An 18,282-nucleotide genomic window follows, 5' to 3' on the forward strand; every position below is an offset into this window, starting at 1 on the left:
TGCATCAGAGGATGATTTTGCAAGATAAATCTTTTATTATGTATTTAAATGATTGATCCCTTCTTCTGGGTGTCAATATATTGACCTTAACCCTTCTTTTTCCTCTAGGACATTTTCCTTCCTGTAGACCTTTGTTCTCAACCCATCCCTGTGCTAAAGGGGCAAGATATTATCTCTACCAATTTACAGATCAGATTAAACTAAAAGGGCCAGGAACAGGCAAAACACAATCTTTCTCTCTCCATTTGGAGGACAAAGGTATCTGTGTTTCATACCTACCACTTCAGGAAGCAGGAGTTTTAAGATCATTCCCAAGTAGAAAAATGCACTGTGTAATTCTCTAGGGTCTGAGCTAAATTATTTGGAGGTCAGCAATGATCTTAGAAGGCTTAGATCATAGAAGCTTACTGATACTGCATCTCTACAGGTATGTTTTGAAGTACTTGAAACTATTGGAGATAAATGGACATACCTTTCTTTAAACTCTTTTGACTGACAATATTTGATTAAAACTATTGTGGCAGCTAATAACCTTTAAGGGTGGTTTCCTGTGCAGTATCCATAAGGATTAATAGAGCCCTGTGTGGATACAAAACTTGTATCCACATCCGATCCACAATCCACAAACATGGTCCACAGATATCCGCAGATATCCACAGATTTGCAGGGCTCTAAGGATTAATATATTATTAAATTATAGTACTTTGATACAGTTTCAGTGCAAGTCATCTGACTAGGTCACAGTTCCCCTGATGTTTCATTCACAAATATGAAAGCTGAAAGAATGATTAAAAAGAAGATTCCAGTATGCCCATTCCTGTTGTTAATTTGTTTAACACAGTCCTTCACCCAGGTAAAGTTCCTGTTCAACTTAAGGTTGGCTGAGTAGAAAGGACAAATTCCAGTCTGTATTAGTGATTTTGTCTCACTGATACTGAGTTAATTGTAAATACTTTCAGTTTAAACCATTAATAAAACTTTGTCTCTTCAGCTATATAACATCAGCAGGGCTCTTGAAGACAGATATGACTTTAATATTCTGTCTGGGCATGTTAAACTAAAGCATCAAGATTTCTATAGCAACTTCAAAAGAACAAAATATTTGTAAATAAGTCGAAACTCAGAAATAATCTAACTTCTTATTTAAACAAAAATTATGACTTTGTCTCTTCAGCTACATAACATCAGCAGGGCACTTGAAGACAGATAAGACTTTAATATTCTGTCTGGGTATGTTAAACTAAAGCATCAAGATTTCTATAGCAACTTCAAAAGAACAAAATATTTGTAAATAAGTCAAAACTCAGAAATAATCTAGCTTCTTCTTATTTAAACAAAAATTATGACTCAGCTGCCAGTATGTTTCTGCCAGTGTAGCTGACCATGTTTTTACCTGACCAACTGCTCTGTCTCTCTCCAGGCTGGTTAGCATTTTCTGTCTCAGTATAGTCTGGTATTTTTCAGTCAACTGCTTCAGCATTGGCTCATATGATGCATAATGTGCTTTCAGCCTATGAACAATAAAAGCCAAATGTATTTTAAAGGATGACTGAGTTAAATCAGCAATTTCCATCTAAATAACTTTTCCCCCATGTACTATGGAGAAGAATAAAATGTAGAAAGGTCAAAACACAGGACACAGCTAATGTTATTTAGCATGCAACCACCCCACTGAAGTGCCAAGGAAAAAATATTTATGTATCAGTTGTTCAGTAATAGGATCTGCCACCAAAACCTTTTGAAGTAATCTATCCAGTTTTGTTTTCTGTTTTCAGCAACTCCCCTAGTGTTCAAAACACATTAAATGCATTATATAGATCAACCTTTATTAATCTTTGCTTCCTTCTTAATCTTTGCTTCCTTCTTGTAGATGGATGTTATTTCATTAGGAGAAAGAAAAATGCAGATAGAATTTGACAACCAAGTAGGCTACTAATTTAGAGAAATCAGCTACAATATGAAATTTTGTAGCATTAATTACAGTAGAAACTATATTTGGATCCCTTCCTCAAATTAACAAAAAGCTATGTCACCCATACCATCTCATGAATCAAAGTATGAGAATGATATATTTTTCAGGATAAATTGTTCAGCTCAATACACAACAATTAATAACTTCAAGCACATTGTGTGTTTTGCCAGAATGCTGGTAAAAAGAGACAAAACTGGGATTTTTCTTGCAGTAAGACAGACTGTAAAGTTAAAATGCATATAATGTGAGTCAGCCAAAATCATGAAGGGTGTTGAGAGGTACTTAACATCTGCAACTCCCAGGATTTGGCCCAAAGCTTGTTTTAAAATTGATCCACTCAAGGAAGAGATTCTAAAGAATTATCACGGTTGATTGGTGATACATCTACAACGCAAAAAAAAAACAACACAGATCTCTGCAGCAGCAGATCTCAGAGCCCTGGTCAACTGACTTGGGCTCCTGGGACTTGCACTACAAGCCTAAAAATAGCAGTGTAGACATTTCCACTTGGGCTGGTCCCTGGACTCTGAAACCCATCCAGGGGGGCGAGTCTCAGAGTTCAGGCTCTAGCCCAAATGGAAACATTTACACTGCTATTTTTAGTTCCATAACGTGAGCCCAACAAGCCTGAGTCAGTGGACCTGGGCTCTGAGACTTGCTGGCACATTTTTTTGCCTTTTTTGGTTTTGCAGTGTAGACGTATTGGTCAGTAACCTAACCTTGGACAGCAGGGAATGGCAGGTAATACTAGCCGAGGGAGAGGAGCACAACATTTCCAGGAGCAGCAGCTATTCTGTAATGATGAAATTATGGAAATTAATATTAAATAAATCATAGGGAATATTCCTATAACACTTTGGGTTTATTTGCACCTAAAGCAATTAAAATCCCAGGTAGAAAGCTCAAGTTTCAGAAGACCATTAACAAGGATAGAAAAACTAATTAATGAAAAGACCACCTCAAAGGGCCTGACTCCGACAAGTACAACAACTTGTTACTGATGGATCTAGAAGATAAGATTACCTTGATGGAAAAATTGATCTAAAAACCAGATATCACTTTGTAACAATGGGAAAATATCCAGAGGAAAGCCAATAGCTCATCTGTTTGTTTAACCATTAAGGAAAATTACTACAAAATACTTTACCAATAGTACTTCACCCCATTTAAAATAAGGAAAATATACAAAAAAGGAAATCATAAATCCTGAAGAAGGTGATGTGGAGGAATTAGGGACCTTTCTCTATATATGGTGGGAATGACCTATGACTATTTATACTTAAGGTGGTCGGCAATCACCTGCCAAGTGGCTATTTTTTGGCAAAGAAGTGGAGCAGTAACACATTGATCTACATTTTAACAAACAGCAGCACAGATCCTTTTTCACCATGAGACTCCTAGTCTCCATCCTCACAGCAGGAAGGAATTTTATCTAGGGGTAACCTGCAGGAAAATGCATTTCACAGGGGGAATGGACTATCAAGTGAGGGGCAAGAACACCCCAAAGCTTCTCTTCTTACCTATCTCTCTTTCTTTTTCACCTAATATTACAAAGGAAGCAGCCATTTGACTCTGGGAGAGATTCTGACCTGCAATTTTGTCAGCCCTGTGACTGAGATTATGTAGTAAGAATTTTACGTTGAACCAAGTCTGGTTTGTTAAATTTAGTTAATAAGAAAGCATTTTCTCTATATTTCTCTTGTAACAAATTCTGACTTTAATGCCTTATAAGTGTACTCACTTAAAAATCTCTCTTTGTAGTTAAATACATTTATTTTATTCTTTAAATCAAAACTAATCCAATGTTGTGAATTATTTGAGTAACTCCAATTAAAGTAGCAAATTGTTGTATATTGTTCCCTACAGGAGCAATGGATCTAAAATATGTGAATTGCCCCGGAGACAGCTGGACTGTACAGAACATGTGTTCTGGGGGGAAATTCAGGACTAGGAGTGTGTTGGGGTAACCCTGCAAGTAGTAGCCAAGGCTGCTGGAAGCCAAAGGGTGGCTTTTGTGCTGTTTACAAGCTAAGAGTTGCTGAACCAAGTTGGAAGCTACAACAGTAAAGCATGGCGAGGTGCCCAAGTTTTCAGGGGTGACACAGCCCCTCACTGATCAGGACTGCATCCCAGACTATCACAAATATCACCTGCCTTTGGGAAACATTTTGAGGTGTTCACATGAAAGATGCTCTTTAAGTGCAAAGTACTATTTGCTTTTATATACTTCCAATCCTTCTCTTTCATTCTACCTATCAATGTCATAATGTACTTCTTTTTGTTTCTTTTGGACATTTTTGCTGTACACGAAAAGAAGTACATTATGACATTCTAAGATTAGCTCAAATTATAGTCAACAACTGTCAAGAGCAAGAAATAATGACATTTAAAAAAAGAAGATTGATTTAGTTGTATCTAACTCAAGTTGAAACAAATAAGTGAGCTTCTTCAACCACCATGAAAAAAAGGAACTGACAGTCAAGGAATGTTACATGCTTTATGTACCAAAAATAGTCGCTGTACGTATGTCCTCTTTCTGTGCATCCTAGGAAGTTTCCTCCAATTTCTGAAACACTGGAGACATTTGAATTTTAGAGGCCTAGGTTATAATTTCTCTGCTTTCAAGGCTGGGCAGAACTGCTAATTATCAAAACTGCTTTGGTCTAACAATTTAAAATTCAGCCATGATATAACATTGCCAAGTAACAACTCAAACTCACTTAGTTTTCTGTTAAATGACAGTAAAAAAAGATCAGTTTGCTTACCTTTTAATATCACTAATGAGCCTGTTTTTTTCCTGGACCACTCGCTTATGGTTCATTCGATGGAAATCACGTTCTTTCTGTATTTTTTGCAGAGCCTCCTTAGCTTTGCTGCATGAAAACACAATGTGAAACTTGTAATACAATCTCTTGAAGACTGGAACTTGGGGGATGATGATTTAAGAAATGGATAATGGAACACAGAATCTTTTAACTCTGTGTCTACATTGTCCCACAGTTGAGACTACAGTTGTGTGAACAGCAGTGTGTACTAAAGTGCTGTACTGTCACTCCTTGTAGCGGGGTGGTCACTCCGCTCCGACCCTGAAGGCACTAAAGCAGCCCTGGAGATGGTTGCAGCCAGGGGAAAAGGTAGGCTGATGGGAAAGCAGCCACAGCTGTCGCCAGCTTAATCAGGGCCCACCTGACCCTTATAAGAGGGCTGTGGGCCAGAAGCTAGGACACTCTCTCTAGCTTCTTGAGAAAGAAGGATCTGGCTGCCTGGGAGCTGAGAAGGGTACCTGTGGTGGAGCAGTGGTGGGGAAGGGCAGAGGGAGTTGGGGAGCTCCAGCCAGGAAAAACCCCAGGCTGCAGGCCTTGCAAAAAGGGCCAAAAAGGTACTGGGGCTGCAGGGGGGCAGCCGAGAGATGGGCAAAGGCAGCAGGTCCTAACCCCCTTACCGATGATGAGTGGTTTAGACTGCAGTTGGCCCCAGTGAGCAGGGGCTAGATGATGACTGGCAGTAGCCACTGAGGCAAGGTGGGTTTAGAGGGTTGGGGGTTCCCTTGGGAGAGTAGACCCAGAGCAAGGGGGTACTGTGGTGAGCAGAACCCCTGGGCAGAGGGCATCAGGGTCTGGGAGAAACACGAGGCCAGAGGCAGGTAGAACACTGGCCTGCAGAGGACGCTCCGGGCTGGAAAGAACTAATTCCTGAGGCAACCAGCAGGAGGCATTGCGCCAGTGAGTCATCGCCCTGCCACACTCCTCCATGTGCATGCTGCAGATGCAAACTATGAGGTTCCTAGTTCACGTTAGTGTAGTCCTGTTTGAAGAGGACTATGTTAAGTAGAAACCTTTTTGTTTCCCCTTGTGGATCCTGCTGGTGTGGTTACAGTGCAGCACTTTGCTACCCACTGCTACTCACATCCCCGTAGTCCTAATCACAGGGCAGTGTAGACAAGCCCTAAATCACTGATTCAAATCCATCCCAGATTGGCAGTGACTGAAATGAGGAGAAAAAGTTGGTGGCCTCAGTCTACTTTCTACTGAATTGTGTCTGCTCAAAAAAGAACACCATCACAATGCTACTCATATGAGAGACTGAAGACTTGGCTATCATGAAGACTGTAGCATTGCCAGTTCTATCTCTTTTGTTGGGCACATATGTCAGAAATTTTAGTGTAAGGGCTGTCAGTCTTGCTCTCGTCACAAGCAGTTAGCAGAATTAGAGTCGGGAAAAGCAGGGCTATTTATAGAACTAGGCTGGGATTGTCAAAGGAGCCTAAGGGAGTAAGTGACCCAGTTCCCACTGAATAGCAGTGGAATTTGGCACCTAACTCCTGTAAACTCTGAAAAACCCAGCCCTAAACTTTGTCATCTGTAATATAAAGAGGAACCTTTTAGAAACCACACATTCACACACAAACATCTTGCCCTTACCTACACATTGCATGCAGCACGTATCATTGTATGAAGTGTTACACATAATGAAAGAACAAAAACAAAAAGGTGTTTTTCTCTGCGGCAAAGGCAAGCAAATTTTTATGGGCTTCTGGTGCAGTGGGAAGGAAGTCAAGCAAGGGTTCTATTTTTTAAACGGATTATCAATTCTGAGGAAGGTTTTACACTTTGATAGTCTGCCTTCAGCTGGAAACAGGATAAATAATTGTATGCATAGTTTTGAAAGCCGGGACCCTAATCTCTTGAGCCACAAGTAGATTAGATTCCTATTTGTAAAATGAGAACAATAGATTTCCTCACGTGGACACTGTAAGGCTAACTTAACTGATGTTTGTAAACCACGTAAAGATAATCAGACTTATTCACTGGCAAGTATTACTGTTATTATTACTACAATGTATATACAAACCAAAGATCTACACAGCCCTAATTACCTAACACATTCCCACCACATCAGGTGCTAGAAATTTTATAACTCTTTGCAATACATAGTGGTTGGGGCCTTCTGTGGTTAAGGACACATTAAATGTGATTACCATTAGAGATATGAACACACAGCCCATAGCCTCTGTTTAAACAATTGGGGAAATGGTTTAAAATATCTACAGCTGCAGGTAAACATAGGATCATGGGACTGGAAGGTACCTCTGAAATCAAAGGCCAAAGCCTAAAGAGATTCCAGGCATCTCAGATCACCAAGATAACCAAGATTTAATATTCCAAGTGAAACTGTGATATATGACTAGACTGAAAAGTAACTAATATACAAAGAAGGTCGTATCTTCAGCTGGAGTAAATCAACATTGAAAACAATGGAATTATGCTTCTTTACCCCAACTGAGATCAAACCCTCCATGTATGTGTTAGTTAAATAGATGGATTTAAATCAACAACTAAATCTCAATTAATGTATTCAAATACATTGTTTCAGAGTTAATATTTTCAACATTTCCTTATTTCTATACTACATAGCTAGAGACAATATCCTTGCTATAGCAAAAAAAGTGTTACAGCAGAAGTCAAAGCAACTGCCTTGCCAACCAATCAGAACTTGACTTCAATGGAACTATACTAATTTATACAAGCCTAGAATCTTGTCTGGAAAATACAAGGGACAGAAGAGGAGAATGAAGATTGTTGGGGTTTTTTATCTCTACATTTCTACAGTCTCAAAATAAATGCAATTTTAAGTTGATTTCCATGACTTTCAGATGTTTAATTTTTAGAACTACAACACTTTATTTAAAAAAAAATCCCTAAAATTATTGATATGCCCAAATTTCAGTTTAACAAAGTTTTTGCACGGTAATTAATGATTGTGGAGGTATTGTTGGAGGAGAAGGGGCATTTCTGCACACGTGCTATATTTCTTTTAGTGTTTTCTCTAGTTATTTCAGTGGGCAGATAGAGGCTTTCAGACATTGGACAGCCTATTAAAAATGTATTATTTATTGTGCATAGGAATTGAAACTGATTAAGAATTTCTCTTTAAATGCTGAAAATCCATGGTGAAATGTGTCTGAGTAACAGTTAGGAATCTAGTGAGTGTGTCTACAGTTGCTGTACAATCATTTTAATACTGTATTAAAACATAACATTACATTTAATTTTAGACACTAAAGCTCTTCCTATGATGGTTAAACAACATTAAAGCAGGAGGAAATTGGTTTGCAGTCTCTTACACTGGGCCCCCATGCTGGTGGTGTCACAAATAAATGTCCCTTTTCAGCAAGATGATTGTCAAGAACAGCAAGCTCAGAAGCAACAAATTTAATTAGAAGCTATTTTCAAATACATTTCACAGCGATGCATCTCACCATGAAAACTTTCTGTCTGATACAATGAGTATAATGAGTATTATCGTCTAATCAGCACTCCCTCGGTATGTTCAGCTGGAAGCATTGAAAAATTAAGCTTAGTATCACCAGTGGGGAAAAAGGCTGATTATAGAAGTCTTCCAAGTGAAATATATGGTATAGTACATTTCACCCAGTACTGGGACTTAGGATGTACAGGACAGATCCTCAGCTGGTGAGCAGTGTCATAAATCCATTGAAGTCAATGGATCTGACAGTTTATACCAGCTGAAGATCACCGTGATGAGTCAGAAGTTTGTTATTATATTGTGCAAACGGGAGCATGCTCTCTTCTACAGAGAAAAATCTGTAGACGATACCATCAAACGGACAAAAATATCAGAGGGGAAGATTTTGCTTTTCTTTCTTTGACTGCAGCTTGTCAATCCTCCCCTACCTACTTAAATGGGAGTAGCTGATTGCCTAGTTCCCCCCCCACACACACACACACAGGCACAAAGGAGGCTGCACAGAACAATAAAGGGATGGTTTTACTCACAGTTCATCTCCCAATAAAGCCCATTAGATGTCAGTGCAAATCAACACTGAACACAAATGCAGAAAAGAGTTATCAAAAAAAGACTGCAGTGTAGTTCACCATGGCATCTCTCCATTATACAGTCTGAATGTAAATTACTGAGGGTATGTCTTCACTACTGGCCAGATTGGCAGGCAGCGATTGATCCAGCGGGGACAGATTTATCGCATCTAGTCTAGACACGATAAATCGATCCCCAAGCGCTGTCCTATCGACTCCTGTACTCCAGCTAGGCAAGAGGCGCAGACAAAGCTGACAGGGGAGCGGCAGCAGTCCACTCACCATAGTGAAGACACCGCAGTAAGTAGATCTAAGTATGTCGACTTCAGCTACATTATTCACGTAGCTGAAGTTGCGTAACTTAGATCGATACCTCCCCACCCCCAATGTAGACCAGGCCTGAGTGTGATTACTGTGCATCTTGTAAAATCAGCTACTGTGGATCCATATTCACAGATACAGTCAATAAATGTATACATATATATTTACACAGATACCTACTAAACAAGCCCTAAAAACAATAGAAGTTTTACATTTGGACTACAGGATCAGGTGTATAATGAGGAATAATCCTTCTCCTTTACACGCCAGCTTGTTGCAATATGACAATTGGTAACATTTCGATACATAGCACAATATGATAATTTTTCATCTATCCCTACATATTACATTTTCATAATCCTATGCAGTATTTTGTTGAGACTATTGGATTTTAAATATTATCAACTAAAGCCAAATGGACACAAAAGAAATTCAGACTCAGCTATCTAGACAGAGCTGAGAGATACTTGGTAATTTCATTCAGCTTTCATTCAGGGTCTCATCCATAACTGAGAATGTGCAGAGGCACAGACAAAATAGAAATGTATTAATTCCATTAAGAGTTTGATTTTATTTTCTCTGGAGCATTTGCTGTTTAAAAAAAAAAGGCAGCAGCATGTCATTAAAACTAACATACCTGGCAGCCAGTTTATAGTTTTCCAGTTCCTTCTTTAATCTTCTCTTCTCCATCTCCAAATGCTGATTGTAGGTGTACATATCTGGGACAAATCCAATATCTTTACGTTCAATTGCACCTTTCTGCATCAGTTCATACCTAGAATAATGTAAATGGGAAGATGTTTTACTTTAAGTTCCTTTATCTCCCCCACAGTATTTTCCTTCCCATGTTCGCATTTACATTAACTATAATCACTAACACACATTGCAGCCTTGTTGAAAAATTCTCATTTACACTCAGACTTAGCGATATTACCTCTCATTATGTTATGTCCTATTTTGCTCCCCTTCATTTTAGCACTTTTTTATAACATTTAAAACACATTTTATTTGTAGCATACGGCCTTAATCTCAACAGTTGTTCTTTTCCTTCCTTTCTTCTAGTCCACGATTTCAAAAGAAAATGTAAAGAAAAAATATTCACCTCAAATTGTACCCCTTTAAAAGTAGCAGTTTCCAAAGATACACAGTCCTTTTAGGTCATGTAGTCTCAAACACATGCTTTTTTTTTCTGAAGGCCTCTAGGATTCAAAAAAAAAGCTATGGAACATGTGGATGAATGAGCCTGTCAACTGTCCCGAGCATAGAACTCATCATAGTTTACCTGGAAAAAATGTCCCCTTCTGCTTTATTTTACTAATAGCACTCTTTCATATCAGTATTACATTTTTCTCCTGGATTATTTTGGAATCAGCTAATCACAAACACATTTCCCATTGCCCAATGTGAAATTTATACATTTTTCTTATTAGCAGGCCAAATCTTGAGCCTATGAGCTTCCGTGATGTAGAACTCTATAGCCAGTGTGCCACAATTGCAGACCAAGCCATACCTTAGGCAGTGAACAGTAATTCTTAGGTAGCCATGGGGGGAGGGTTAGCTCAGTGGTTTGAGTATTGGCCTGCTAAACCCAGGATTGTGAGTTCAATCCTTGAGGGTTCCATTTAAGGAAGTGGGGTGAAAATCAGTCTGGGGATTAGTCCCCCTCTGAGCAGCAGGTTGGACTAGATGACCTCCTGAGGTCCCTTCCAACCCTGATATTCTATGTAGATTTGCATAGTACTCAGGCAGCTTCTCTATCATTCTTGCAACAGCGTCTGTGACTTTACCCAATCTAAGTCTCAAACTCTTTAGAGCAATTCAACCCATGGGGATGATGTTATTGAAAACGCAGAACCGCCCAGCAGAAGGGCAAGTTCCACTATGGCTCACTGACACTACAAAAAGATAGATTATGCTATCCACGAGAGCAGCATCTCCTAAGTGACTGCTTCTGTCAGAGTTCTACTTGAGCTAGGAGTCAGTATGAACTTCAAGATTTACCAAGACATTTAAAAAACACATCCACACACAAAACTCAAGATCCTATGTGCTCCAGTTAACTCAAGGTGCCTCTGTACTAGAAGAGGTTCTAAAGAAGTTTCCCACGTTCCATAGCCACAGTGACTCCTCCCTAGTCCACAGGGTATAGTACATTGCTTTCTTGGCTCTGACTGGGTAATCTGGCTCCACTCTCAGGAACAGCGGAGCAGATCCTCAGCTGGTGTAAATGGCCATAGTTCTTCTGAGGTCAGTGAAACTATGCTCCAAGGAGCTGTGCCAATTTACAACAACTCAGCATCAGCTCAGTGGAGCTGTATCAGTTTACACCAGTTGAGGATCTATCCTACAATCCTTGGGTCCATGAAATCTGATTACCATATAAAAATGTGTTGGGGCTGAACTTGCTAGAGGAAATCATATCAGCATGTTTTGCCTTCCCAAAATGGAAATATACTGAATTTGAACAAATTTTGTATGCAATTATTATGCATGGCAACATCAGCAGAAATTAAAAACTAGGAAGGATATACTGTACACTAGCTCCTAAACTGGACTCAAACAGCAAGCTTCAAATGAATAATTGCAATGGATTTCAAATCAATAAAACACATTGGAGAAAGCTAGAAGTTCTGTAGACCATCCTACAGACGGTGCAAACCATTTAGATCAGCTATCTCAGTGATTGAAAAAAATATTTACATTTACTCCCATTGGAAGGTTTCAAAGGATGAAAGTGAATGTTAGAAATTATTGTTTCCATGTGTATATACTCTGCCAAGGTCAATTGCTTATCTGTGACTTCTGCGTTACCTATGGTTCCTCATAGGAGTAGGCACTGCCATTCATAGCCAGGAATGAGACTGTCACTCCTGCATCTTTTTACCATCTTTGAAAATATTCAATAGTATTTAACCAAAGCTAAATTAACACTAGCATCACTTTTAGTTTTCATATCCAAAATAAACTTTTGATATCAGGTAGGCTAACCACACTACCCAAGTTATCCTACAAAGGAACTATGACCATATTATGTCATTGTTTTTTTTAAGTAAAGCTCTCATAAAAATCAAAGGCTCTTTTTGCCAAAAGCAATCTCAGCCATGTATGGCTTTGTCACTTGAGGCTAATAAAACATTGCGTAATCTAGTTTGGTAATACTTGCATTTTATATTGTGAAAACCATTTCAGGAAGAACTTTAAGATGGCACCAAACAGCTTATTTTAACACTAAAACCTCCATTTTGTCCTGGTCTTATACTTTTAAGTTTGCTCTGCAACACAAGGCAATGCTTCCCCTTTTCCTCATTATTTTTTCATTTAGCACTAGAAATCTTGGCAGTTACCACAGAATAACTTTCTAATCCAGCAGGGGGGAGTCAGAGTGCCAAAGGAAAGATAATGTTTAATAGGAACCTCTTTCTCTTCCTTCAGTTAATAAGCAGTGTAATATCAGATTACTGCATGAACTGGTCCTTTTCCTCTATGTGCTTTCTATCTAGTTGTATTAACTTTTCATTCTCATGGCCTGAGGAAGACTTAAAATATTTAGGAATCACTCTAAGAAATCCAAATTAGTTAGAGTTAATATATCCCTGCTCTTTGGTAAGGTAAAAATGAATCTTAGAGCTCTCTTTTTCAGTTTGGGGTAGAGGAAAAGAACAATTAAAATTGGTCTCATTATCTTGGTTGCATCTAAATTATCTAGGACACTATTAGATATTCTCAACATTCTCTAACAAGAGTGATATTTTCCAACATATCTAAATGATTTAATAGAATTTGGGTTCTTATGACATTTACATGCTATTGAAAATACCCAGCCAAAAATCAATCAGGGCCATACTGTACTTTCCTTTTTAATCAGAACTCTCATTTGATTTCAATGGAACATTATGTCCATTTTACACAAGGGAAGAGTGATGTATACAGAGATTATGGTCTAATGAGCTCATTTTCAAGAGGTGCTGTTACTGGAATCATGACCGATCAGTGCAACTGAAAAATTCAGGCCCCGAATGTCTCAGGATGGGCACCCAAAATTAACAGTAGGTCTAAGTCACAAAGAAAGTGTCTGGCAAAGCCAAGAATTAATACAAGATCTCCTGAGTCCCAGTCCACTACCTTAGACAGAAGTCCATTATTTGTGTTTCATAACTTCATGTTTCATAATCAAACTCAAAATCTCAAATGAAACTAAGCTGCACACCATGAAAGTATAGACCTCATGTAATCTAATAGATGGGATAAGTTCATTAATACTTTACCAGCTAAGTTAAGTGTATGAGTAGGGCACACCACGAACAGCCTTTATTAAATCTGGGCTCAGTGCGGCAAGCCCTTCACATGAGTTGCCCCCAAATCAAAGTCAAGGTGAACCATGCTACCCTTTCCTGCCCAGTTAGATTTGCCAGCTGGTACATGGCGGGAGCATTACAGACCTGGCCTCTCCCTTTTCTGCCCGCTTGATCATGATAGGAAAGTATTAGGTACCCTTCCCTTTCTCTACCTAGAACTGCAATCTGTACAGCAACACCACTGCTGGACAGAGGAGGAGAATCTTTACTCTTCTGTACTGCTCTGCAAGGCTGCATGTTAGGGATAGAGCTGATATATAGGATTTTTTTATTTTTCTATCTCAGATAATTGCATAATTGCTGGCTACACTAGCTAGAAACCTATGAATGTCGTGGGGTAAAACTATCAATACCACCTGTTGGAGATTCAATTTCTATATACTCCTTTTGTCAGACAAATTTCTCTACAGAATGCCCTAGCATGAAAGCCATCAACTTTCTATATGAAGATACATAGGACATGGATAATTGATGAAGTTAGCTTCTAGCAGAGCTAAGAACCCTGAAAGAGATTATTCAGAATTAATTGTATTTCATTAAAATTAACATGCTCTTCTCCAAGACAACCATTAAAAACCCATGTCTCATTACTTTTTCAGTGAAAAGAGGGGAAAAGCATGCTGCTAGAGCAGAAAGTGTGGTTAGGTCTTACTATGTTAAATTTGGCTGGTGAAAATTCATAGAGTATTTATAGCAAGATAGTTCTCGCTCTTTTCTTTTAAAATTTGAAAAGGAATTGTGAAACAAATTAAAGTGTGGTTAGAGCCAGACATATATAGTACAGGTGGGCATTCTTCAAGCTCTTCACCACGGCTTAGCTCGAAATAACCCAAGTACCTATGACATGAGATTCTCAAGAAGACAGACCACCAACTGTGAGGGTATGATTTAAAGCCCAACGGTGTCTACCCTGAAATCATGAAATTCAATATGCTTGCAATACAAGCCATAAACAGATTCAGGCCTCCGCAAAAGTTTTGAAGGAATTGGGTAGTGTGACGATTCTGCAGTTGTTAGCTAATGGATGTGGGGATTGATTGATTAGCACGATAGTTCATCTTTGAATATCATATAAAATGTTCAACACCTTTAATATTTAAGATGACATGTTGTCACACTACCATTCTTATTGGAAATCTCAGCAGCAAGGCCAAGAAAGAAGAGAGTATAGAAGTTTAATGACCTCTTTACCCTCAGAGTAGCCACTCCAACTTATCACTGAGGCAGATTAGTGGAGACTTGCAGTGCCATGCTGTGCCTGTCTCTTACATACACAGCTTCAGTACAGCTGGATAAGACTTATATATCCATTAACTGCAGTGCACCTTAGCAGCCTTACATTAAACACTCAGTAGCATGAATACAGTGAAAATGTAATATGTACTGACTAGTATATACTTACTACTAGGGAAAGATTTTGTTTCCTTCTGATTTAAATTATGTAAAGTGCACTCTGACATTAAAATTACAGGTGCTCTGTAATTGCATAGGGTTACAAACACTGAGATATTTAGATAAAATATATGGCCTTAAAGACTAGAATGGGTTGCTCTGAATTCCCTCCAATGAAGCAGGTAAATCTGTGTCCTTTGTTTTCCTTCAATAGGGCTAGATTTTTAATGTATAGTCCGACCAACATAGGCAGCACATTGTTGCACTGCCCCTTGCATAGCCTGGCTGGGAAATTGTGACTCAATCATATTCGGTCTCCAGGTTTCTCTGCTGCGCCAGGAAGGAACGATGCTGCATTAGGTCTATACTCACTGTAGCAAACTTTCCCTCCGTGTGCTGGTGCAACTGCACAAGGGAGGACATTGCAACTCTACAGAGTCTGCTTTCCACTCACACTGCTACCCCATAATATATGTAGCCCATACAAAAGAGAGGGCATGGTTTGCCCCCTCCCCTCCCACAGTCTGGCATGGCCACACAAGCCAGTCTATGATTTTGTCCATACTAAGTAAAGGTAGATTAGCAAATTATTTACCTGTCCCCCAAAGTACTTGGAGACAGCCCATCTTTTACCCAAAGGCTGAAACACAACCGGTAAACTGAGGAATTCTTTAAAAAAATCAGGTTTCAGAGTAGCAGCCGTGTTAGTCTGTATCCACAAAAAGAACAGGAGTACTTGTGGCACCTTAGAGACTAACAAATTTATTTGAGCATAAGCTTTCGTGGGCTACAGCCCACTTAATCGGATGCCTAGAATGGAACATATAGTAAGGAGATATTTATACACATACAGAGAACATGAAAAGGTGGGAGTTGCCCTACCAACTCTAAGAGGCTAATTAATTAAGATGAGCAATTATCAGCAGGAGAAAAAAAGACTTTTGAGTACAAAAGTTTTTGATAATTGCTCATCTTAATTAATTAGCCTCTTAAGAGTTGGTAGGCAACTCCCACCTTTTCATGTTCTCTGTATATGTATATATGTCTCCTTACTATATGTTCCATTCTAGGCATCTGATTGAGCTTATGCTCAAACAAATTTGTTAGTCTCTAAGGTGCCACAAGTACTCCTGTTCTTTTGTTAAAAAAAAAATAAAAATCAGTGATTGCTAGTTATGAGTTTTCTGACCAAAGGTAGTCAAAGCTAGATGAGAACTGATCAGTAGCTGGCAATGAGCTCTTTGGGACTGGGGAGCCCATATCAATGGATGCAAAGATCTGCAGTTAATCTGCCCTACTGCTTCATTCTCCAGAACTGGCAATCCAATACCATCAGCAAGCAAAAAGACATTACAAAAAGTTTGGGGAGTCAGAAGAATACAGAAAATACAAGAAGTTTATGATGTTTTGCAATATTCCATAAGTATTTTCAAACATGGTTTTAAATTCCCAGGTGTATCGTTAGAATAGACATGTTATGGTGTATATGGAGATTTTCACAAATAAAGCATAATATGATACAGCACCATTCATTACAATGAAGAAAAATAGTACTTATTTATCATTTAAAATAAGACATCAATATGAACATAAATTTTTATATATATTTATATCCAGACAGAAAGATATTTTAAAAACACTCTATTTTCTCAAGTTGCAAATAAACACTAATAATTTTGTCTAATTTAATACAGCATTAGATCTTAGGCAGACTATTACATTTAAGTGGATCATTTGATAAATTAGTCAAGCTCTTTTGGTGTAAATGAAAGAAGTTCTCAACTAATTATTTTCTCATTTTAATTCCCATTAGAACTTGATCACAGCATGGATCAGCTGTACATTAGCAAGAGGAAGGTACCAGTTCAAAGAAGAACTTGATAACACTAATTTGCTCTCACCTCATTAACAGTGTAAATCAGCAATTTAAAACCAGTTTAAAAACCACTTGCTAATATCATAAAAATGTACTGCAAAGGAAGTGTCTTAATACCCTAGGACTCAATCCTGAAAATCCTTACTTATACAAATAGTATCATTGAAGTTAAAGGTATTGCCCATGTGAGGAAGAACTATTCATGTGGGCAAAGGTTTGAAAGATCAAACCCCTAAATTAAAGTCTGATCCTCTTTTGTTTAGAGTCAATGGGAGCTTTGCCACGGACTTGAATCTAAGCAGGATATGACCCTTGCAAAGTTTCCATTCCATACAAAAGCTGTCATTTATATTGGTCTAGTATTAGCTGTCTTTTGCCATCAGAGTTACATATCTGATATTAATCATCAACTGCTTACCATCTAAGAGTTACATAGGCTCCTGAATGGTGCTCTTTCTGCATGAATGTACACCTCTACCCTGATATAACACGACCTGATATAACACGAATTTGGATATAATGCGGCAAAGCAGTGCTCCGGGGGGGTGGGGCTGCGCACTCCAGCAGATCAAAGCAAATTTGATATAACGCAGTTTCACCCATAATGTGGTAAGATTTTTTTGGCTCCTGAGGGCAGCATTATATCGGGGTAGAGGTGTATTAAAATAATGGCATTGTATAGAAAAATAAAATGCAGCATAAGCTCCATAGGCAATGCCTGCCTTTGGAAACTCTGCAGCAGTAACATCAGTGGCTGGGGCTTGGTCCAGGTCCAATGAACTAGACACAATGACTCAGCGTATAATAAAACAAGCAAGAAGTTTCAAGCCTTAAATATATGTGTCTTAAAAGTTAGATTTTTCATTATGTGAAAAAGACAACTCTTTTTTTCAAATTGCATTATTCCAAAATAGCTTGTCAAACAACCTAAAAAACCCCAAACAAATAAAAAACCCCAAAGAATTCCCCCCAGCCTTAAAAGAAAGACTAAGGCCAGGTCTACACTGCGACTTTAAATCGGTTTAATGGCCGATATACCGATTTAACGCTGTATCCGTTCACACGACGTCGTCATTAATATCGAGTTACGCCCTCCTTAATCGATTTCGGAACCCTCTCCAAGAAGGCCCGTTAATGGAGGAGTAACGGTAAATTCAGATAGTGTAACTCGGATTAGGGTTCGTGTGGCGGAATGTGGTTTGGCTTCTGCGGCGCGGCATCCCGAGTGTGCGGACCGCTCTGGACAGCAATGGCTGATCGGACATGCAGCGGCAGGTAAACAGGAAAAGCCCGGACTTTTGATACATTTCCTGCTGTCCGCGTGGAGCCTCTGTCAGCAGTGGCTGGCAGGCTGCGTGTTAATCCAAAAGAGCTCCGCATGACCGATACAGGAGATACTAGGTCTGATTGCATGTTTGGGGAGACAAATCTGTTTGTATCCAGCTCCGTTACAGAACACGACATGCCCAAAGCGTTTGTTGAATAAAAAACTGCAGGATACACAGCGCTGACGTGAACAAGCATCTCTCT

The 18,282-nt window shown here is 38.9% G+C and overlaps 1 protein-coding gene across 1 annotated transcript in view; it reads right to left on the reverse strand.

Annotated features, from left to right (window-relative positions):
- The window catches only part of SPAG16 (sperm associated antigen 16), an 868,104-nt gene that overhangs the window by 817,328 nt on the left and 32,494 nt on the right, over window positions 1–18,282 (reverse strand). Inside the window, exons 5-7 of the mRNA XM_032800034.2 lie at window positions 9,767–9,904; window positions 4,738–4,845; window positions 1,394–1,511 (exon numbers count right to left, since the gene is read on the reverse strand). Coding sequence (XP_032655925.1) covers window positions 1,394–1,511; window positions 4,738–4,845; window positions 9,767–9,904 — 364 coding nt within the window. The remainder of the gene's footprint in view (window positions 1–1,393; window positions 1,512–4,737; window positions 4,846–9,766; window positions 9,905–18,282) is intronic.

Source organism: Chelonoidis abingdonii, chromosome 10, assembly GCF_003597395.2.
Source record: "Chelonoidis abingdonii isolate Lonesome George chromosome 10, CheloAbing_2.0, whole genome shotgun sequence".
Lineage (NCBI taxonomy): Eukaryota > Metazoa > Chordata > Testudines > Testudinidae > Chelonoidis > Chelonoidis abingdonii.